At 44.6% G+C, this 23,120-nt stretch overlaps 1 protein-coding gene across 1 annotated transcript in view; it reads left to right on the forward strand.

The window, feature by feature from the left end:
* The window catches only part of lrrk1 (leucine-rich repeat kinase 1), a 174,732-nt gene that overhangs the window by 138,622 nt on the left and 12,990 nt on the right, over positions 1–23,120 (forward strand). Inside the window, exons 27-34 of the mRNA XM_082969697.1 lie at positions 4,856–5,053; positions 5,226–5,365; positions 5,622–5,759; positions 13,447–13,641; positions 15,380–15,531; positions 16,797–16,914; positions 20,476–20,592; positions 22,837–23,034. Coding sequence (XP_082825823.1) covers positions 4,856–5,053; positions 5,226–5,365; positions 5,622–5,759; positions 13,447–13,641; positions 15,380–15,531; positions 16,797–16,914; positions 20,476–20,592; positions 22,837–23,034 — 1,256 coding nt within the window. The remainder of the gene's footprint in view (positions 1–4,855; positions 5,054–5,225; positions 5,366–5,621; positions 5,760–13,446; positions 13,642–15,379; positions 15,532–16,796; positions 16,915–20,475; positions 20,593–22,836; positions 23,035–23,120) is intronic.

Below are 23,120 nucleotides of genomic sequence, written 5' to 3' on the forward strand. Positions count from 1 at the left end.
GTCTTAAAAGATGGATTTTTCTGGAGTTCCTTCACCTCGAATGGACTGGGAGTCTACAAACTTACCCGATGCATGGCGTAAGTACAAACAGCATGTGGAGCTAATGTTCACGGGTCCCCTGAAGGAAAGAGGAGAAGAGGGAAAATGTAGCTACCTGCTCCTCTGGATCGGTGAAAAAGGGAGAGATATTTACAACACATGGACACTTACCGAGGCTGAATCAAAGGTACTGAAAACATACTACGATCGTTTTGAAGCATATGTTGTGCCGAAGACTAATACAATTTTCGCTAGGTACAAATTCCATGAGAAAGTACAGGGAGCTAGCGAGTCTTTTGAACAGTTTGTGACTGAGCTGCGTCTGCTTGTGAAAGACTGTGAACTCCCACGTGGAGTTCCAGGTCTCCGGCAGCCTCTGGAACTGCCGGTCTGCGGCCAACAAGGCTGAGTTCATCTCAGCCTATGCTACCCTCCAGTCCCTAGACTTCCTGGCGCCGACGGAAACATGGATTACCACAGATAACACTGCTACTCCTACTGCTCTCTCCTCGTCTGACTACGTGTTCTCGCATACCCCTAGAGCATTGAGCCAGCGGGGTGGTGGCACTGGAATCCTCATCTCTCCCAAGTGGACATTCTCTCTTTCTCCCCTGACCCATCTGTCTATCTCCTCATTTGAATTCCATGCTGTCACAGTTACCAGCCCTTTCAAGCTTAACATCCTTATCATTTATCGCCCTCCAGGTTCCCTTGGAGAGTTCATCAATGAGCTTGACGCCTTGATAAGTTCCTTTCCTGAGGATGGCTCACCTCTCACAGTTCTGGGTGACTTTAACCTCCCCACGTCTACCTTTGACTCATTCCTCTCTGCCTCCTTCTTTCCACTCCTCTCCTCTTTCGACCTCACCCTCTCACCTTCCCCCATACGCTTGACCTCATCTTTACTAGATGCTGTTCTTCCACTAATCTCATTGCAACTCCCCTCCAAGTCTCCGACCACTACCTTGTATCCTTTTCCCTCTCGCTCTCATCCAACACTTCTCACTCTGCCCCTACTCGGATGGTATTGCGCCGTCCCAACCTTCGCTCTCTCTCTCCCGCTACTCTCTCCTCTTCCATCCTATCATCTCTTCCCTCTGCTCAAACCTTCTCCAACCTATCTCCTGATTCTGCCTCCTCAACCCTCCTCTCCTCCCTCTCTGCATCCTTTGATTTCCTCTTTCCCCTATCCTCCTCCCCTCCTGCTCCGTGGCTTGACAACTCACTGCGAGCTCACAGAACAGGGCTCCGGGCAGCCGAGCGGAAATGGAGGAAAACTCGCCTCCCTGCGGACCTGGCATCCTTTCACTCCCTCCTCTCTACATTTTCCTCTTCTGTCTCTGCTGCTAAAGCCACTTTCTACCACTCTAAACTCCAAGCATCTGCCTCTAACCCTAGGAAGCTCTTTGCTACCTTCTCCTCCCTCCTGAATCCTCCTCCCCCTCCTCCTCCCTCTCTGCGGATGACTTCGTCAACCATTTTGAAAAGAAGGTTAACGACATCCGATCCTCGTTTGCTAAGTCAAACGACACCGCTGGTCCTGCTCACACTGCCCTACCCTGTGCTTTGACCTCTTTCTCCCCTCTCTCTCCAGATGAAATCTCGCGTCTTGTGACGGCCGGCCGCCCAACAACCTGCCCACTTGACCCTATCCCCTCCTCTCTTCTCCAGACCATTTCCGGAGACCTTCTCCCCTACCTCACCTCGCTCATCAACTCATCCTTGACCGCTGGCTACGTCCCTTCCGTCTTCAAGAGAGCGAGAGTTGCACCCCTTCTGAAAAAACCTACACTCGATCCCTCCGATGTCAACAACTACAGACCAGTATCCCTTCTTTCCTTTCTCTCCAAAACTCTTGAACGTGCCGTCCTTGGCCAGCTCTCCTGCTATCTCTCTCAGAATGACCTTCTTGATCCTAATCAGTCAGGTTTCAAGACTGGGCATTCAACTGAGACTGCTCTTCTCTGTGTCACGGAGGCTCTCCGCACTGCTAAAGCTAACTCTCTCTCCTCTGCTCTCATCCTTCTAGACCTATCTGCTGCCTTTGATACCGTGAACCATCAGATCCTCCTCTCCACCCTCTCCGAGCTGGGCATCTCCGGCGCGGCCCACGCTTGGATTGCGTCCTACCTGACAGGTCGCTCTTACCAGGTGGCGTGGCGAGAATCTGTCTCCGCACCACGTGCTCTCACCACTGGTGTCCCCCAGGGCTCTGTTCTAGGCCCACTCCTATTCTCGCTATACACCAAGTCACTTGGCTCTGTCATATCCTCACATGGTCTCTCATATCATTGCTATGCAGATGACACACAATTATTCTTCTCCTTTCCCCCTTCTGACAACCAGGTGGCGATTCGCATCTCTGCATGTCTGGCAGACATATCAGTGTGGATGACGGATCACCACCTCAAGCTGAACCTCGGCAAGACGGAGCTGCTCTTCCTCCCGGGGAAGGACTGCCCGTTCCATGATCTCGCCATCACGGTTGACAACTCCCTTGTGTCCTCCTCCCAGAGTGCTAAGAGCCTCGGCGTGACCCTGGACAACACCCTGTCGTTCTCCACTAACATCAAGGCGGTGACCCGATCCTGTAGGTTCATGCTCTACAACATTCGCAGAGTACGACCCTGCCTCACACAGGAAGCGGCGCAGGTCCTAATCCAGGCACTTGTCATCTCCCGTCTGGATTACTGCAACTCGTTGTTGGCTGGGCTCCCTGCCTGTGCCATTAAACCCCTCCAACTCATCCAGAACGCCGCAGCCCGTCTGGTGTTCAACCTTCCCAAGTTCTCTCATGTCACCCCGCTCCTCCGCTCTCTCCACTGGCTTCCAGTCGAAGCTCGCATCCGCTACAAGACCATGGTGCTTGCCTACGGAGCTGTGAGGGGAACGGCACCTCCGTACCTTCAGGCTCTGATCAGGCCCTACACTCAAACAAGGGCACTGCGTTCATCCACCTCTGGCCTGCTCGCCTCCCTACCTCTGAGGAAGCACAGTTCCCGCTCAGCCCAGTCAAAACTGTTCGCTGCTCTGGCACCCCAATGGTGGAACAAGCTCCCTCACGACGCCAGGACAGCGGAGTCAATCACCACCTTCCGGAGACACCTGAAACCCCACCTCTTTAAGGAATACCTAGGATAGGATAAAGTAATCCTTCTAACCCCCCCCCCCCCCCCCCCCCCCCTTAAAAGATTTAGATGCACTATTGTAAAGTGGTTGTTCCACTGGATATTATAAGGTGAATGCACCAATTTGTAAGTCGCTCTGGATAAGAGCGTCTGCTAAATGACTTAAATGTAAATGTAAATATAAACACATATATATATACACACACACACACGTGAACACACACACACGTGAACACATACACACACACGTCAACACATACACACATCTATCTATTAATGGACTATCAGTATTTTGGTAAACAGCTGAGGGATGGGTCTGGAGAAATATAACCACTCATGTTATAAGTTACATTACTCAAGAATCAATGGTTATATTTCATACATTTTGGTCCAAAAAGAGATGTACCAATCCCAGATGTTCTCTGTTAAAGAGGCCACAACAGCCCCTCTCTCTGGCCCGCACCATTAACACGGCTAGGGGTGTAAATCTGTCCCCGGTAACTGGAACCATGGTTTTTTTCATCTGGTTTTGTAAGCTCTGCCCATGTCCAGAGCCACACAGAGGGACTACATGAATACTTTTACAAATCTATCTGTCAATTTTATGATTTGAAGCAGCATTTTACGTTTCAAAGTGGATCTTCATGTTTTGATGCATGTTTTGACTCCCATGTTTGACTCGCGCCACCCAAGTCATAGACTGTTCTCTCTGCTACCACACGGCAAGCAGTACTGGAGCGCTAAGTCTAGGTCCAAAAGGCTCCTTAACAGCTTCTACCCCCAAGCCATAAGACTGCTGAACAGCTAATCAAATGGCTACCCAGATTAGCATTGCCCCCCCCTGCTGCTACTCTCTGTTTATTATCTATGCATAGTCACTTAACCCCTACCTACAAGTACATATTACCTCAATGACCTGGACTAACCTGTACCCCCGCACATTGACTCAATACCAGTACCCCCTGTATATAGCCTCCTTATTGTTATTTTATTGTTACTCTTTTATTTTTTTACTTTAGTTTATTTAGTAAATATTTTCTTAAGTCTTATTTTTCTTAACTGTATTTTTGGTTAAGGGCTGGTAAGAATTTGGCGCATATGACAAATAGAATGTGATTTGATGTGTGACTTATCTTTCCTCTCCTCCCTTCCTCCCTCCCTTCCTGACCCACACCCCCCCTCCTCTCCTGACCCCACCCCCCTCTCCTGACCCCAACCCCTCTCCTCACCCCTCCCCCCTCCTCTCCTGACCACACCCCCCTCTCCTCACCCCTCCCCGCTCCTCTCCTGACCCCACCCCCTCTCCTCACCCCTCCCCTCACCTCACCTCCTCTCCTCACCCCACTCCCCTCCTCCTCTCATGACCCCACCTCCCACTCCCCTCCTCCTCTCCTGACCCCCACACCCTTGACCCCACCTCCCACTCCCCTCCTCCTCTCCTGACCCCCACACCCTTCTCCTCACCCCACTCCCCTCCTCCTCTCCTGACCCCACTCCCCTCCTCCTCTCCTGACCCCACTCCCCTCCTCCTCTCCTGACCCCACTCCCCTCCTCCTCTCCTGACCTCACTCCCCTCCTCCTCTCCCGACCCCACACTCCTCACCCCACTCCCCTCTCCTCACCCCACTCCCCTCCTCCTCTCCTGACCCCACCCCTCTCTCCTCACCCCACTCCCGTCCCTCCACCAGACACCATGATGAAGCACCTTCAGTCCATGGACGCGTGCCGGAGCTTCTCAGAGTTCCGCCAGGAGGCCAGCATGCTCCACTCCCTGCAGCACCCATGCATCGTGCCCCTGGTGGGAATCAGTATCCACCCACTCTGCTTCGCCCTGCAGCTGGCTCCCCTGGGCAGCCTCAACATTGTGCTGGAGGACAGACATAAAGGTATGAAGAGGTAGAAAGAGAGAGAGACAAAGACTGACACACCAGACAGGGAGAGAGACGGCGAGAGAGAGATCCACAGCTAGAGAGATCCCCAATGCTGAGAATCTTCTCTACTCAAGTTATGAAAACATTTTAAACTTGCCCTTTTAACTCCACCCCGTCTCCCCATCAGGCTCCAGGTACATGCCTCTGGGTCACATGCTTACCTTCAAGGCAGCCTATCAGATCGCAGCGGGGCTGGCCTACCTGCACAGGAAGAACATCATCTTCTGTGACCTCAAGTCAGACAACATCCTGGTGTGGTCCCTGGAGGTAGGTGATTAGTATGAAGGGCAGAATTCCAAATCGACCCCTAGCCACTATGTCTGGGTTGTTCAATTCCAGTCCAATTCCAGTTTTTTTTGTTTTTACCTGGTAGTTAAATGCACTCACCTGGTGTCCCAGGTCTGAATCAGTCCCTGATGAGAAGGAGAGGATGAAAACCAGAAGTGTTTTGGCCCTCCCAGTAGTAACAATAGTGTTGCATGTTTGTGTGAAGTTGGCGTAATCCTTCTTTGCCTCATCCTAGGTGTGTGACCCGGTGAATATCAAGCTGTCGGACTACGGCATCTCGCGCCAGTCCTTCCACGAGGGGGCACTGGGGGTGGAGGGCACGCCGGGGTACCAGGCCCCCGAGATACGCCCAGGCATCGTTTATGATGAGAAGGTAGATGATTAGAAGGTCTATGGTGGCAGGTAACCTAGCAGTTAAGAGCGTTGGGCCAGAAACCGAAAGGTCGCTGGTTCGAATTCCTGAGCTGACTTGGTGAAAAATCTGTCAAGGTGCTCTTGAGCAAGGCACTTAACCCTAATCGCTCTGGATAAGAGCGTCAGCTAAATAACTTGAATGTCAATGTGTAATGTAAGGTAGTGCCTACCACACCTGGGGTCATCTACATACATATATTACATACAAATACTTAATCTGTACTTGATTTACTCTGCCTGGTACAAAGGAACCAATGGAATAGTCCCAATAGGGACTCACTACAATCTTCAAACTGTCTTTATTTGTTCTATAGGTTGTTCTTTTAGTATAACATACAACTGTATACCTATTTATGTCTGTGTGGTGGTATTTTTTTATATTTTATTTTACCTTTATTTAACTAGGCAAGTCGGTTAAGAACAAATTCTTATTTTCAATGACGGCCTAGGAACAGTGGGTTAACTGCCTTGTTCAGCTCAGGGATTTGATCTTGCAACCTTTCGGTTACTAGTCCAATGCGCTAACCACTAGGCTACCTGCCCTATGTGGTAACTGTACTGACCAACATTTCCTTGTATTTAGGCTAGTGCTATTGACTGTAGGGTAATGTTAATGACTAACATTTAGGGTAATATTACTGACTGTATCATTTAGGGTAATGGTACTGAATGTCATTTAGGTACCCCCGACGGCATTGCGCATACCTCAGTTTGGGAATACCTGCCCTAAATGATAGTCACATTTTTACAAAATAAAATATATATATTTATTTTGTATTTTTGTTTTGGGGAAAAATAAAAAATCTTCACATTTTCAAACAGTCCATTTATATTTTCCAACGGGGCTATACATTTGGGTAAGGTTTTTTTTCTCACCTGAGTAGCCTCGTTTCACTGCCAAAAAATTTAATTAAACTATCTAGTGTTCAGCAAAATACAACACAATATCAAATACAGGTAGCCTAGTCAAATAATTAACATCCAATCACATTAACCGTTACTCTCTCGCAGGAATTCCACTAACGGTCCATATGTAGCCAAACGTAGCTGCTGCTCATTTCCGTTTACTCTAAAATGTATAAATGGTTAAAAAAAAAAGTAAGGCCGGCGTCCATAGAGACACATACCAGCAGTACTACACCTGCACCTGTCGACGACACAAGTTGTTCTGCTTCCATGAGCACATCCAATGCTAGCATCAGTAATTCTACATTTGTTGTTAGCACAGCTAGCATGGACACTGACAGTTGTGAATCTGATGCAGCCGAAGAGCTACTGCCCCCTTATCCAGGAAAGCACCGAACAACAGAATGGGATGTTGGACCATCGAAGAGGTGCAAATATGATGAGAACTACATTGATTTGGGGTTCTCTTATATTGGGAGTAGTGCCTTTCCTCAGCCGCAGTGTGTTATATGTGCAAAAGTACTATCTCACAACTCGATGAAACCTTCACTCTTGCGCAGACATTTAGAAACAAAACATGCCAATTTGAAAAATAAGCCACAAGAGTTTTTGGAGTGAGAATTAAGATCACTTTCATGTATAAAAGTAACAGATACCATTAATAAGAAGGGGCTAGAAGCATCTTATATGGTGAGCTACTGAGTAGCAAGAACAGGCAAGCCCCATGCTATTGTGGAGGACTTAATTGTTCCTGCTACCGCAGATATGGGTGGGACAATACTGTGGGAAAAGGCCAAAGAAACTATACAGACAATGTCTTCATCAAACAACACTGTTTCACGACGCATCAGTGACATGACAGGAGATCTTGTGAAACAATTACTGCTTCGCATACAAGCCAGTGAATTCTGTAGAAAAGATGGATGAGTCAACAGACGTGGCGGGCCTGGCACAGCTCCTGGTATATGTCCGTTACGTTTATGGGGGGCCAATTAAGGAAGACATCCTCTTCTGCAAACCACTGGAAACCAGGACAACAGGAGAGGATATTTTTAAAGTACTGGACAGCTTTGTGACATCAAATGGACTTTAGTGGTCAAGATGTGTGGGTATCTGTACTGATGGCGCAAAAGCCATGACAAGGAGACATAGTGGAGTGGTAACGCGTGTGCAAGCAGTTGCTCCCGACGCCACTTGGGTACACTGCAGTATCCACCGAGAGGCTCTTGCTGCCTAAGGAATGCCTGACAGCTTGAAAGATGTTTTGGACACTACAGTGAAAATGGTTAACTTTCTTAAAGCAAGGCCCCTGAACTCTCGTGTAGTTTCTGCACTATGCAATGATATGGGCAGCGACCATGTAAAGCTTTTACAACATAAAGAAGTGCGCTGGTTGTCAAGGGGCAAAGTATTGACACGTTTTTTTGAATTGAAAGACGAGCTTAATGTTTTCTCTACTGACCATAATTTTCACTTGTTTGACCGCTTGCATGATGACGAGTTTCTCACACAACTGGCCTATCTGGGTGATGTTTTTTCTCGCCTGAAAGATCTGAATCTAGGATTACAGGGACTCTCCAACTATATCCAATGTGCGGGACAAAATTGAGGCTATGATTTAAGAAGTTGGAGCTCTTCTCTGTCTGCATTAACAAGGACAACACACAGGTCTTTCTATCGTTGTATGATTTTTTTGGTGTGTGCAAATGAACTCAAGTTTACAGACAATGTCAAGTGTCATATAGCGAAGCACCTGAGTGAGTTGGGTGCGCATTTGCGCAGGTACTTTCCCGAGACGGATGACACAAACAACTGGATTCGTTATCCCTTTCATGCCCTGCCTCCAGTCCACTTACCGAGAGCCTCATCCAAATTGCAACAAGTGGTTCTGTGAAAATTTTATTTAATCAGAAGCCACTGCCAGATTTCTGGATTGGGCTGCGCTCAGAGTATCCTGCCTTGGCAAATCACACTGTTAAGACTCTGATGCCCTTTGCAACCACGTACCTACAGTATGTGAGAGTGGATTCTCGGCCCTCACTAGCATGAAAACTAAATGCAAGCACAGACTGTGTGTGGAAAAGGATTTAAGACTGAGACTCTCCAATACAACCCAACATTGCAGAGTTATGTGCATCCTTTCAAGCACACCCTTCTCATTAACCTGTGGTGAGTTATTCACAATTTTTGATGAACAAATAAGGTTTTATATGTAAGATGGTTAAATAAAGAGCAAAATTATTGATTATGATTACTATTTGTGCACTGGTCCTATAAGAGCTTTTTGTCACTTCCCACGAGCCGGGTTGTGACAAAAACTCACACTCATTCTTATGTTTAATAAATGTATCGTATAGTGTGTGTGTGTGGCAGGCTTACAATGATGGCAAAAAACAACATTTGAGAGTGCGATGACCCTGCTGCTAGAGGGGGTACGCAGCTGGAGGTTGAATGTTTGAAGGGGTACGGGACTATAAAAAGTTTGGGAACCACTGATTTAGGGTAACGGTACTGACTGTATCATTTAGGGTAACGGTACTGACTGTATCATTTAGGGTAACGGTACTGACTGTATCATTTAGGGTAACGGTACTGACTATCATTTAGGGTAACGGTACTGACTGTATCATTTAGGGTAACATAACTGACTATCATTTAGGGTAACGGTACTGACTATCATTTAGGGTAACTGTACTGACTATCATTTAGGATAACGGTACTGACTATCATTTAGGATAACGGTACTGACTATCATTTAGGATAACGGTACTGACTATCATTTTAGGGTAACGGTACTGACTATCATTTAGGATAACGGTACTGACTGTATCATTTAGGGTAACGGTACTGACTATCATTTAGGATAACGGTACTGACTATCATTTAGGATAACGGTACTGACTATCATTTTAGGGTAACGGTACTGACTATCATTTAGGATAACGGTACTGACTGTATCATTTAGGATAACGGTACTGACTATCATTTGCTGTAACATAACTGACTATCATTTAGGGTAACGGTACTGACTATCATTTAGGGTAACGGTACTGACTGTATCATTTAGGATAACGGTACTGACTATCATTTGCTGTAACATAACTGGCTATCATTTAGGGTAACGGTACTGACTATCATTTAGGGTAACTGTACTGACTATCATTTAGGATAACGGTACTGACTATCATTTAGGATAACGGTACTGACTATCATTTAGGGTAACGGTACTGACTGTATCATTTAGGGTAACGGTACTGACTGTATCATTTAGGATAACGGTACTGACTGTATCATTTAGGATAACGGTACTGACTGTATCATTTAGGATAACGGTACTGACTATCATTTAGGATAACGGTACTGACTGTATCATTTAGGGTAACGGTACTGACTGTATCATTTAGGGTAACGGTACTGACTATCATTTGCTGTAACATAACTGACTGTATCATTTAGGGTAACGGTACTGACTGTATCTTTTAGGGTAACTGTACTGACTGTATCTTTTAGGGTAACTGTACTGACTGTATCATTTAGAGTAACGGTACTGACTGTATCATTTAGGATAACGGTACTGACTGTATCATTTAGGATAACGGTACTGACTGTATCATTTAGGGTAACGGTACTGACTATCATTTGCTGTAACATAACTGACTGTATCATTTAGGGTAACGGTACTGACTGTATCATTTAGGGTAACTGTACTGACTGTATCATTTGCTGTAACATAACTGACTTATATTGACATGATTTCTTTAATTCCATGCAGTATCTATATACCCTGAGTGTACAAAACATTCAGAACACCGTCCTAATATGGAGTTGCACCTCTCCATCCGTTTTACTCTCAGAACAGCCTCAATTTGTCAGGGCATGGACTCTACAAGGTGTCGAATTGTTCCATAGGGATGCTGGTCCATGTTGACACCAATGCTTTCCACAGTTGTCAAGTTTTCTGGATGTCTTTTGGGTGGTTGACCATTCTTGATGAACACGGGAAACTGTTGAACGTGAAAAACCCAGTTCTTGCAGTCCTTGACACAAACCAGTGCACCTGGCACCTACTACCATACCTGTTCAGAGGCTGTTAAATATTTTGTCTTGCCCATTCACCCTCTGAATAACACACATACACAATCCATGTCTCAACTGTCTCAAGGCTTAAAAATCCTTCTTTAACCTGTTTCCTCTCCTTCATCTACACTGATTAAAGTGGATTTAACAAGTGACATCAATAAGGGATCATAGCTTTCACCTGGATTCACCTGGTCAGTCTATATCATGGAAGGAGCAGGTGTTCTTAATGTTTAGTCCACTCAGTGTACACCTATATAATTAGTAGGTCCCTATGTTACACCATATACATATCCAGTTTTATGTGGGTATGCGGTCCTCAGAGAAAAGGACTTGTGTGGATTTATGGGAAGGTGGCTGTGTTGTTATGACTGGTCACTTCCTCTTTTGGACATGTCACTTTAGTGTCTGATTAGTAACATGTGTCTGATTAGTAACATGTGTGTGCTGCTGCAAGTGAAATGTAAGGAAATGAGATGTGTGTTTTACTGTGCAGTATGTCTGGGTACCATATTTTTACACAGTATGTGTCCATGCAGCATGTAGAGTGTATCATTTACCACATGTCTATGACTAAAGCATCCATTCCCTAATGCCTGTATGAGTGTACTGGACGTACAGTAATATCCCATAGCCTACCCGTCTGAGGTGAAGTGTTGTTCTTGTGGAATATATTCTATAGTATACTGGAATTTACTCAACTTGCCCTCTATGTTGGTTAGGTGGGCAATTAGCTCCTGCTTTTTCTGCTCATTAGCCAATCATCTCTCGTCCTGATATGAATTATCCAATTAACTCTCCCTCTGTGGTTGCTCATCAGGCATATGATATGTATTAGTCAACCATGAATTAGCCAACTACGGTATGAAACCAACCAACCAACCCTGTCTCTGTGTACTTTAATCCTATGGGCTTTTATGTCCTCATTTTAATGAGCCTTTCCAACATGGCTGTCTACCATCTCTGGGCTCCATTCTCTCTAGGGGGTCTGGGCTGGCTTAGCAGGGCTTTTAAGTGGTTTGACGCACACACACACACACACACACACACTGGTTTGACTGTTTTTCTCGGGGGTTAAATCTCTTTTAACCCTCCAACTCAATTGAGCATCCTCTCAAAGGGAAGTGAGAGGTGACTTTAAACCATCACGTCAATACTCTGACCCTGTTCTGCTGTTAAACTCTCACGTCTATACTCTGACCCTGTTCTGCTGTTCTCAGCCAATCATGTCCCTCCTGCCATACATTAATCAAATAGGAACCAAAAAGGATTAAACTTCAAATGAGGTTTCAGGATGTAGTTATTGTAATACTGCAGGAAGAGATGGAGAGGAAAGAGAGAGTGACTAAAATGGAAAGACTGAGAGATGGATAGAGGGAGAAAGAGAGAGAGATGAGAGAGTAAAATGGAAAGACAGAGATGGAGAAAGAGCGAGAAAGAGCAAGAGAGAGCTGGAGAGAGTAAAATTGAAAGACAGAGAGATGGAATACCAGACATTCTGTGTACTTAACTAATCTATAAACGGGGTATACATAAATAGTGTGTAATATAATCGTATAATATTCAACAACCCATATTTTCTTTGGCAACATTGGATTTCCCCTGTCATACCAATGCTAGAGATTGATGACAGACAGGGAATGTACCATAGAGAATATACCGTGACGCTTACTGTAGCCCCTCTGACTCCGAGTTCCACGGACGTTGAGGATTCTCAGAATAGTTGCCAAGTGATGTCATCGTGGCGAGGAGCCAGGACTGCTACCGTAACGCTAACAGAGCGTGGAAACACACCACTCCGGTGCATTTTGGCCCCATCTGTCTGCGCTGCGTTAAATAAACCCTGGGAAGAAAGCCACAGTGGGCTGTTCATCTCAAGCTCATGGCCATTCATAGAAAGGAATTCAACTTGGACTATTTCTTGGACTGAAAATATGCTGTTTTGTGTTCCATCACCAAGCTGAATGGCCTTCATAGATAACATTAGAGTCTGACTATTACAATGGGATGACTGGTGTGTGTGTGCATTTCAATTCAATAAGCTTTATTGGCATATAAACGTACATTGCCAAAGCAATTAAATCAATATAGAAATATATACACTGACTGTACAAAACATTAAGAACACCTGTCTATTATTGAGTTGCAACCCCCCTCCTCAATTCGTCGGAGCATGGACTACAAGGTGTCGAAAGCGTTCCACAGGGATGCTGGTCCATGTTGACTCCAATGCTTTCCACAGTCACGTTGGCTGGATGTCTTTTGGATAGTGGACCATTCTTGATACACAAAGGAAACTGTTGAGCATGAAAAACCCAGCAGCATTGCAGTTCTTGACACAAACTGGTGTGCCTGGCACCTACTACCATACCCTGTTCAAAGGCACTTAGATGTTTTGTCTTGCCCATTCACCCTCTGAATGGCACACATACACAATCCATGTCTCAATTGTCTCAAGGCTTAAAACTCCTTTTTTAACCTGTCTCCTCCCATTCATCTACACTGATTGAAGTGGATTTAACAAGTGACATCAATAAGGGATCATAGCTTTCACCTGGTCAGTCTATGTCATGGAAAGAGCAGGTATTCTTAATGTTTTGTGCATTGTGTATATAACATATTAAATCAATCTCCCATTCTCTTTCTCTCTCTCTCTCACCCAGGTGGATATGTTCTCGTATGGGATGGTTGTGTATGAGTTGCTGTCAGGTTGTAGGCCTGCGTTGGGCCAGCACCAGCTCCAGATAGCTAAGAAGCTGTCTAAAGGGATCCGTCCCACCCTGGGAAACCCAGAGGAAGTCCAGTTCCACTGTCTGCATGGCCTGATGATTGAGTGCTGGGACACTAAGCCTGAGAAGGTGAGGGGCTGTGGGCTGGGACGCCAATACACTTTTCACACTAGTGAGCCAAGCTGTGCTGGCTTGGATATGCTCTTTTTAAAAAGGAAAGTGTGATGACTAATCCGCACCACTATAATGCTATAATGCTATCATGCTGTCTTTCATATATCTAGATGTGTATTAACAACTGATATTACAATGCTCTGTGGCTTACAGCAGGGATTGTCAACTAGATTCAACCATGGGCCGATTTTCTTTCTTAAGTGGATAGTCAGGGGGCCGGAAACATAACTACAAATAATTTGTAGACTTCAAGTTGACCACAAGAAGCCCAAACAGATATAATGTTTGACTAAAACTTAATAATTTCAAACCTTGCTTACATTTGTATACGATCACATATACAATACATGACCAAAAGTATGTGGACACCTGCTCGTCGAAAACCTCATTCCAGAATCATCGGCATTAATATGGAGTTGGACCCCCCTTTGCTGCTATAACAGCCTCCACTCTTCTGGGAAGGCTTTCCACTAGATGTTGGAACATTGCTGTGGGGACTTGCTTCCATTCAGACATGAGCATTATTGAGGTTAGGCACTGATGTTGGGTGATTAGGCCTGGCTTGACGTCGGCGTTCCAATTCATCCAAAGGTGTTCGATGGGGTTGAGGTCAGGGCTCTGTGCAGGCCAGTCAAGTTCTTCCACACCGATCTCGACAAACAATTTCTATATGGACCTTGCTTTGTGCACAGGGACATTGTCATGCTGTTGCCACAAAGTTGGAAACACAGAATCATCTAGAATGTTGTTGTATGCTGTAGCGTTAAGATTTCCTTTCACTGGAACTAAGGGGCCTAGCCCGAACCATGAAAAACAGCCCCAGACCATTATTCCTCCTCCACCAAACTTTACAGTTGGCACTATGCATTCGGGCAGGTAGCGTTCTCCTGGCATCTGCCAAACCCAGTTTCGTCCGTCGGACTGCCAGATGGTGACGTGTGATTCATCACTCCAAAGAACGCGTTTCCACAGCTCTAGAGTCCAATGGCTCCAGCCGACGCTTGGCATGGTGATCTTAGACTTGTGTGCTGCTGCTCGGCCATGGAAACCCATTTCATGAAGCTCCCAACAAACAGCTCTTGTGCTGACGTTGCTTCCAGAGGCAGTTTGGAACTCAGTAGTGAGTGTTGCAACCGTGGACAGACCATTTTTATGTGCTACACGCTTCAGCACTCGGCGGTCCCGTTCTGTGAGCTTGCGTGGCCTACCACTTCACAGCTGAGCCGTTGTTGCTCCTAGACATTTCCATTTCACAATAACAGCACTTACAGTTGCCTGGGGCAGCTCTAGCAAGGCAGAAATTTGACGAACTGACTTGTTGGAAAGGTGGTATCGTAAGACGGTGCCACATTGAAAGTCACTGAGCTCTTCTGTAAGGCCATTCTACTGCCAATGTTTGTCTATGGAGATTGCATGGCTGTGTGCTCGATTTTATACACCTGTCAGTAATGGGTGTGGCTGAAATAGCCGAATCCACTAATTTGAAGGGGTGTCCACATACATTGTTATATACAGTACAGTATATCTCTCTATTATGCATGGGAATACTTGGGGCTGATTTGCTGGTGTTTTTACAGTCTTTTGTGTCCAACATTCTTTTTGCTCAGATAAAATCACCAATCCACTGGCCACCAATTGGGGAACCCTGGCTTACAGTATGACATAGTGACTGTGTGTCTCTCTCTTGATCCAGAGGCCCCTGGCCATGCAGTGTGTGAGGCAGATGCAGGAGCCCAGTTTCCCATGTCTGAGGTACCTGCTGGCCTGTGACACACACTCCCAGCTCTTCCTGTCCCACTTGCAGGGACACAGCGCTGTCTTCTGGGACGGGGACAAGGACGACAGGTTGGTTTCTCTTTGTGTTGATTTCAGAGGTTTTCCTGGCCCAAAAAGTCTCAGTGTAGACTTCCTGAGGATCTGAGGGTGTATTTAAGGCAGAACATACACACACACACACACACACACACACACACACACATACATACTCTGCACATACCTCTCTGAGAGTAACACACACACACTCCTGTCCTGTAATAAAGCTCCCAGGTGGAAAGTAATTGCTTTAGTGTTGCTCTCCCCCTGTGTGTGACCATGTGTGCTTAGGGACTGGGAGATAATCTCACTACGATAAAGGCAGCTTTCATCGCTCCATACAGGTGGTGCTAATGACTGCTATTGCCTGCAGCTGTCCTGCTGTTAACCCCATAGAGATCCCTTGTAATTCTAATACCCCCTCATAGAGGTATTGCGCCAGGGCTTCCAGCATGGGAACCGACCATGAGAATGACATGATAATTGTTAGCAGGTACTACTCCGCCCGGGGAAGAAGGAGAAAGATTGAATACTGTCCTAACTCTGTCAGGGTAACACGGTTAAATGGTGTGTATTGTCTCGGTATGACTTGTTGGACTACTGTGTGTGTGTGTGTGTGTGTGTGTGTGTGTGTGTGTGTGTGTGTGTGTGTGTCTAGATACTCTGCGATAGTGAATGTGTGTTGTCCTATAGGAACTACAGTGTGATAGTGAATGTGTGTTGTCCTATAGGAACTACAGTGTGGTAGTGAATGTGTGTTGTCCTATAGGAACTACAGTGTGATAGTGAATGTGTGTTGTCCTATAGGAACTACAGTGTGATAGTGAATGTGTGTTGTCCTATAGGAACTACAGTGTGGTAGTGAATGTGTGTTGTCCTATAGGAACTACAGTGTGATAGTGAATGTGTGTTGTCCTATAGGAACTACAGTGTGATAGTGAATGTGTGTTGTCCTATAGGAACTACAGTGTGATAGTGAATGTGTGTTGTCCTATAGGAACTACAGTGTGGTAGTGAATGTGTGTTGTCCTATAGGAACTACAGTGTGATAGTGAATGTGTGTTGTCCTATAGGAACTACAGTGTGATAGTGAATGTGTGTTGTCCTATAGGAACTACAGTGTGATGGTGAATGTGTGTTGTCCTATAGGAACTACAGTGTGATAGTGAATGTGTGTTGTCCTATAGGAACTACAGTGTGATAGTGAATGTGTGTTGTCCTATAGGAACTACAGTGTGATAGTGAATGTGTGTTGTCCTATAGGAACTACAGTGTGATAGTGAATGTGTGTCTTATAGGAACTACAGTGTGGTGAACGTAGAGAAGGGTCAGGTAGAGGTGAAGAGGATGCCGTGTCCAGGAACCAGGCTGAGCTGTCAGATGAAGATGGACAACACCTTATGGACCGCCACAGAGGTTGGCCAAACAATCACTAACACTGGGGTTGGAGTTGGCCAAACAATCACTAACACTGGGTTTCCTATGGACATTAGAGTAGAATACTTATATTTATTCATACATGTTCTTTGCATCTGACAGTTTACTTAAATGTGAGTTTACATGAACACTGGGGGTGGGTTTGGCCAAACTATCCTTAACACTGGATTTACATTGCAAGTTTACAGTTTACATAGCCCTCTGTCGCAATGGAACTCAGCATGACATAAAACCTCAGACATAAAGGCATAAGCCTTCTTAGGTGGATTTCGTTATGTAACCAATGTACATGTTGACACCATGTCAGTACAGTTGCTCTCACCATACCATAAGTATGTTCATCTCTAGTCTAACCTGTGGCTTTGTAGTGTGTACGCTCAGGCTGAGTTTTGTTGCTTTCATGTTACCTGGTGAAGCAGCGTAAAGTCTAGTGATAACATGTTTGGGGAGGGTTATTGGGAACTGCCAGGAATACACTGGTACTTATGGAATTACGGTACATGTTAAAGAATAAATGGGTGTTTATATACAAAATGATCATTGGCAATATTTTTTAAGTATTTCTCTGCCCATGAAATGGAAGCTTATAACATTATCCACCTTGAGTAGATTATGTATATCTGTATACATTTAGTTTCTGTAAGTGTGTGATAGTGTGTGTACTGTACCAATCAAAAGTTTGGACACACCTACTCATTCCAGGGTTTTTCTTTATTCTTACTATTTTCTACATTGTAGAATAATAGTGAAGACGTCAAAACTATGAAATAACACATGAAATCATGTAGTAACCAAAAAAGTGTTAAACAAATCAAAATATGTTTTAGATTTTAGAATCTTAAAAGTAGCCACCCTTTGCCTTGATGACAGCTTTGCACACTCTTGGCATTCTCTCAACCAGCTTCACCTGTAATGGTTTTCCAACAGTCTTGAAGGAGTTCCCACATGCTGAGCACTTGTTGGCTGCTTTTCCTTCACTCTGCGATCAAACTCATCCCAAACCATCTCAATTGGGTTGAGGTCTGGTTATTGTGGAGGCCAGGTCATCTGATGCAGCACTCCACCACTTTCCTTCTTGGTCAAATAGCCCTTATACAGCCTGGAGGTGTGTTTTGGGTCATTATCTTGTTGAAAAACAAATGATAGTCCCACTAAGCGCAAACCAGATCTTCCTATTGGTGTCCTTTAGTAGTGGTTTCTTTGCAGCAATTCCATCATGAAGGCCTGATTCACGCAGTCTCCTCTGAACAGTTGATGTTGAGATGTGTCTGTTACTTGAACTCTGTGAGGTGCAATCTGAGGTGCAGTTAATTGCTGATTTCTGAGGCTGGTAACTCTGACCTTATCCTTTGCAGCAGAGGTAACTCTGTCTTCCTTTCCTGTGGCAGCCCTCATGAGAGCCAGTTTCATCATAGCGCTTGATGGTTTTTGCGACTGCACTTTATATTTTCCAGATTGACTGACCTTCATGTCTTAAAGTAATGATGGACTGTCATTTCTCTTTGCTTATTTCAGCTGTTCTTGCAATAATATGGACTTGGTCTTTTACCAAATAGGGCTATCATCTGTATACACAGCACAACTGATTGTCTCAAACGCATTAAGAAGGAAAGACATTCAACAAATTAACTTTTAACAAGGCACACCTGTTATTTCCAGATGACTACCTCATGAAGCTGGTTGAGAGAATGCCAAGAGTGTGCAAAGCTGTCATCAAGGCAAAGGAAGAATATATATTTGAAGAATCTCAAATATAAAATATATTTTGATTTGTTTAACATTTTTTTGATGTCATCACTATTATTCTACAAAGTAGAAAATAGTAAAAAAAAAAAAAAACTATGGAATGATTAGGTGTCCAAACTTTTGACTGGTACAGTATGTTAGAAGTTTACATACACCAGCCAAATACATTTAAACTCAGTTTTTCATAATTCCTGACATTTAATCCTAGTAAAAATTCCCTGTCTTAGGTCAGTTAGGATCACCACTTTATTTTAAGAATGTGAAATGTCAGAATAATAGTAGAGAGAATGATTTATTATCTTTAATTTTTTTCATCACATTCCCAGTGGGTCAGACATTTACATACACTCAATTAGTATTTGGTAGCATTGCCTTTAAATTGTTTAACTTGGGTCAAACGTTTTGGGTAGCCTTCCACAAGCTTCCCACAATAAGTTGGGTGAATTTTGGCCCATTCCTCCTGACAGACCTGGTGTAACTGAGTCAGGTTTGCATGCCTCCTTGCTCGCACACACTTTTTCAGTTCTGCCCACACATTTTCTATAGGATTGAGGTCAGGGCTTTGTGATGGCCACTCCAATACCTTGACTTTGTTGTCCTTAAGCCATTTTACCACAACTTTGGAAGTATCCTTTGGGTCATTGTCCATTTGGAAGACCCATTTGTGACCAAGCTTTAACTTCCTGACTGATGTCTTGAGATGTTGCTTCAATATATCCATATAATTTTCCCTCCTCATGAAGCCATCTATTTTGTGAAGTGCACCAGTCCCTCCTGCAGCAAAGCACCCTCACAACATGATACTGCCACCCCTGTGCTTCACGGTTGGGATGGTGTTCTTCGGCTTGCAAGCCTCCCCCTTTTTCCTCCAAACATAACGATGGTCATTATGGCCAAACAGTTCTATTTTTGTTTCATCAGACCAGAGGACATTTCTCCAAAAAGTACAATATTTGTCCCCATGTGCAGTTGCAAACCGTAGTCTGGCTTTTTTATGGCGGTTTTGGAGCAGTGGCTTCTTTCTTGTTCAGCGGCCTTTCAGGTTATGTCGATATAGGACTCGTTTTACTCTGGATATAGATACTTTTGTACCCGTTTCCTCCAGCATCTTCACAAGGTCCTTAGCTGTTGTTCTGGGATTGATTTGCACTTTTAGCTCCAGAGTACGTTCATCTCTAGGAGACAACGCGTCTCCTTCCTGAGTGGTATGACGGCTGCGTGGTCCCATGGTGTTTACACTTGCATACTATTGTTTGTACAGATGAACGTGGTACCTTCAGGCATTTGGAAATTGCTCCCAAGGATGAACCAGACTTGTGGAGGTCTACAATTTGTTTTCTGAGGTCTTGGCTGATATCTTTAGATTTTCCCATGATGTCAAGCAAAGAGGCACTGAATTTGAAGGTAGGCCTTGAAATACATCCACAGGTACACCTCCAATTGACTCAAATGATGTCAATTAGTCTATCAGAAGCTTCTAAAGCCATTTTCTGGAATTTTCCTCGCTGTTAAAAGGCACCCTCAACTTAGTGTATGTAAACTTCTGACCGACTGGAATTGTGATACAGTGAATTATAAGTGAAATAATCTGTCTGTAAACAATTGTTGGAAAAATTACTTGTGTCACGCACAAAGTAGATGTCTTAACCGACTTGCCAAAACTATAGTTTGTTAACAAGAAATGTGTAGAGTGGTTGAAAAACGAGTTTTAATGACACCAACGTTAAGTGTATGTAAAGTTCTGACTTCAACTGTACATGCACGTGTGTGTATTTACTTGTGTGTGTGTTCTAGGAGCAGGAAGTGTTCATCTACAGTCTAAAGGAGATGTGTCCACTGAGCCAGCCCCAGAAACAGATCTCCTGTCCTGCTATAGTCACCTGTCTGTTCCCCGTGCCCGCCAGAGACCAGGTAACTCTCCTGTTGTCACCTGTCTGTTCCCCGTGCCCGCCAGAGACCAGGTAACTCTCCTGTTGTCACCTGTCTGTTCCCCGTGCCCGCCAGAGACCAGGTAACTCTCCTGTTGTCACCTGTCTGTTCCCCGTGCCCGCCAGAGACCATGTAACATACTGTACACTACTGCCCTGTATGGTTGTCATGATACCAGTATCACAATAATACCATTCTCGATTTTCCATGGCGAAAAGATGAAGTAGAAATGCCAGTCCTCGAACGGTCCCGCTCTGAGCCAATGGAGCGTCTTTTTGATGTCAACATTCAAACAGTCTAAATCCATTTAATATATGCATCCTGAAAAATGTTCCTTTGGTTGTGTTTATGAAGGTAACATTAGAATACAAATTTGTATATTTTATAAAGAACATAATTGCATTTTCATTAGTATATGTTACTGTAGCCTATTTGTAAAGAAAACGAAAAACCACTAACCACACCCATTATAATTTCTATTATGATGTCATTTTGGCAGGTCTTAAGAAACATTGAAATAAGAAAATGTATTTCAAAAGAACAGAATAGCTTTATTATGTTACTAGTCTTTGCTTAGTAGCCTGGGCTGTATGCTGCCACGTGTTCATGTGTGGAGTGCATGGAAGTGGTTATTCTTGGTAAAGGTGATATTTTGAAATAGAGCTCATCTCTTTCATTTTGAGCTATTTGGCAAAAATTAGTGTTTTGGAAACCTCAGAATCGTCTCTTTCAGATATTATACAGAAATCAAAATGTCTTACCTGCATATGACTCTGTAGCACGGGTCGGCAACGAGACAGTAAAATCACCAGGAATTCAGCTAAAAATGAGTTTAATTTAGGAAATCTATTCCCAAGTATTTCCAGGAATAAAAGAGACGTGATGGTGTCTCAGTGTAATCAAGGTATGGAATGATTGTATTTAAAAATAACAATCTCTTTTTGGGCTTAGTTGTGGTCATTTGCGGTGCACAAATGATTGTAATAATGTTCTGCCTCCCCGACCATCCGCTCTGATAAAAATCTAGTTGCCTACCCCGACTGTAGGAGGATTTAAAAAGTCACTTTCTGTTGCTGCGTTTCCCTGCCTCTGTATCAACTCCAAGCTGCGCTAGCCCATCTCTTCAAATACAATTTGACCATTGTTAATATTGTCACCCATCAGACTATTGTCAATTTAATCTTACTCTATTATTATGTGTAAAATGTATTTCAATATAGTTTAGGTGTAGTTTAGATGGGCCATCAGCTGTGCTGTGTTAAATATACTTATTTAGGAAAAGTCAATGGCCAAGTCATTTAAAAATGTAAATTAGTTTTGTGTCAACATGACTCTTTCGGTGCTGCTAGTTATAAACAGGAGCACTGCCTGTTTGCCCCCTCACCTCCCCTTCTCCGTCCCCCTTCACCACCCCTCTCCCTAGACCCTCAGCCCTTTGAAGTGTCCTGTGGCTGGGGTAGTCCAGGTGTTGAGGCTGACCTAGTGGAGCCTGCTGTCTGTCTGGGGATAAGGAGCAAAAGGCTCTCTCACATTATACCTGCAAGGCACTTTGGTTTGCTTGCCACAAAGAAGGGGCGCAGAAATGTTGGATAGTTCGATTTGTTTGAACTTTGACAGAGGCAACACCCCCAAAGTACCATAGCTCTATAACATATTTCTGACACGTCGGCTGTTCAGGGTGTTACACTGCAGACGTGGAGCCCCCTTTGATCTTTCCCTCCTTCCCAGAAACCCATCCTCCACTGAAGTCAGCTGTACAGGTAGAACAGTCAGGCCCCGCTGTAGGACAACAGTAGAACAACAGCTGGTAGTTGCTAGGGGGACTGCAAGGTCGTGGGAGGAACAACTCTGGGGAAAACATTCTACAGTGACACTGAGCCGCTGACCTGGTTGTATGACATGTAAATATGTGTCGGGAATGACGAACGCTATCAAACGCATATTTACACTTAAATTAGAAGACCGTACAGTAGATTGATTTACTGGTTGTATTATTTACTGTAGCAGTGCATGCAAGAGTCTTTTTACTGCCCCGCTCTCTATTTTAACTTGGCAACAAGAATGTTTTCATGCTTTTCATCTAGTCTTCAGTCTTTATCAAGGTTTGGATGTGTTGTTGATATCTTGACTATCTCTGTCTCTCTCTCTCTCTATGTCCCTTCAACCACTCTCCACTCCATATACACCCCCCCAACCTAACATTCTGGTCTCCTCCCACCCATGCAGACCCAGGCGTGTGTCTTCATGGGGATGTCAGACGGTCTGGTGGCAGTGTACTCCCTAATGGATGACATGCCTGTAGAAGGAGAGACCTACCTGTGTTCTCACACCCTCAATACGACCATGTTTGGGATGGAGGACTCTGACCCCAGACAGAGACCCTACCCAGTCAGGAGCATGGTCCTGGTCCACAGTGGATCCCAGGTTGGAATAGATATATCAGCATACCATGATATGCCGATATATCGAAATGTATCTATTCATCTATCTATCTAGATATTCTGATATAT

This window comes from Salmo salar, chromosome 26 (genome assembly GCF_965601325.2).
Source record: "Salmo salar chromosome 26, fSalSal1, whole genome shotgun sequence".
Classification (NCBI taxonomy): domain Eukaryota; kingdom Metazoa; phylum Chordata; class Actinopteri; order Salmoniformes; family Salmonidae; genus Salmo; species Salmo salar.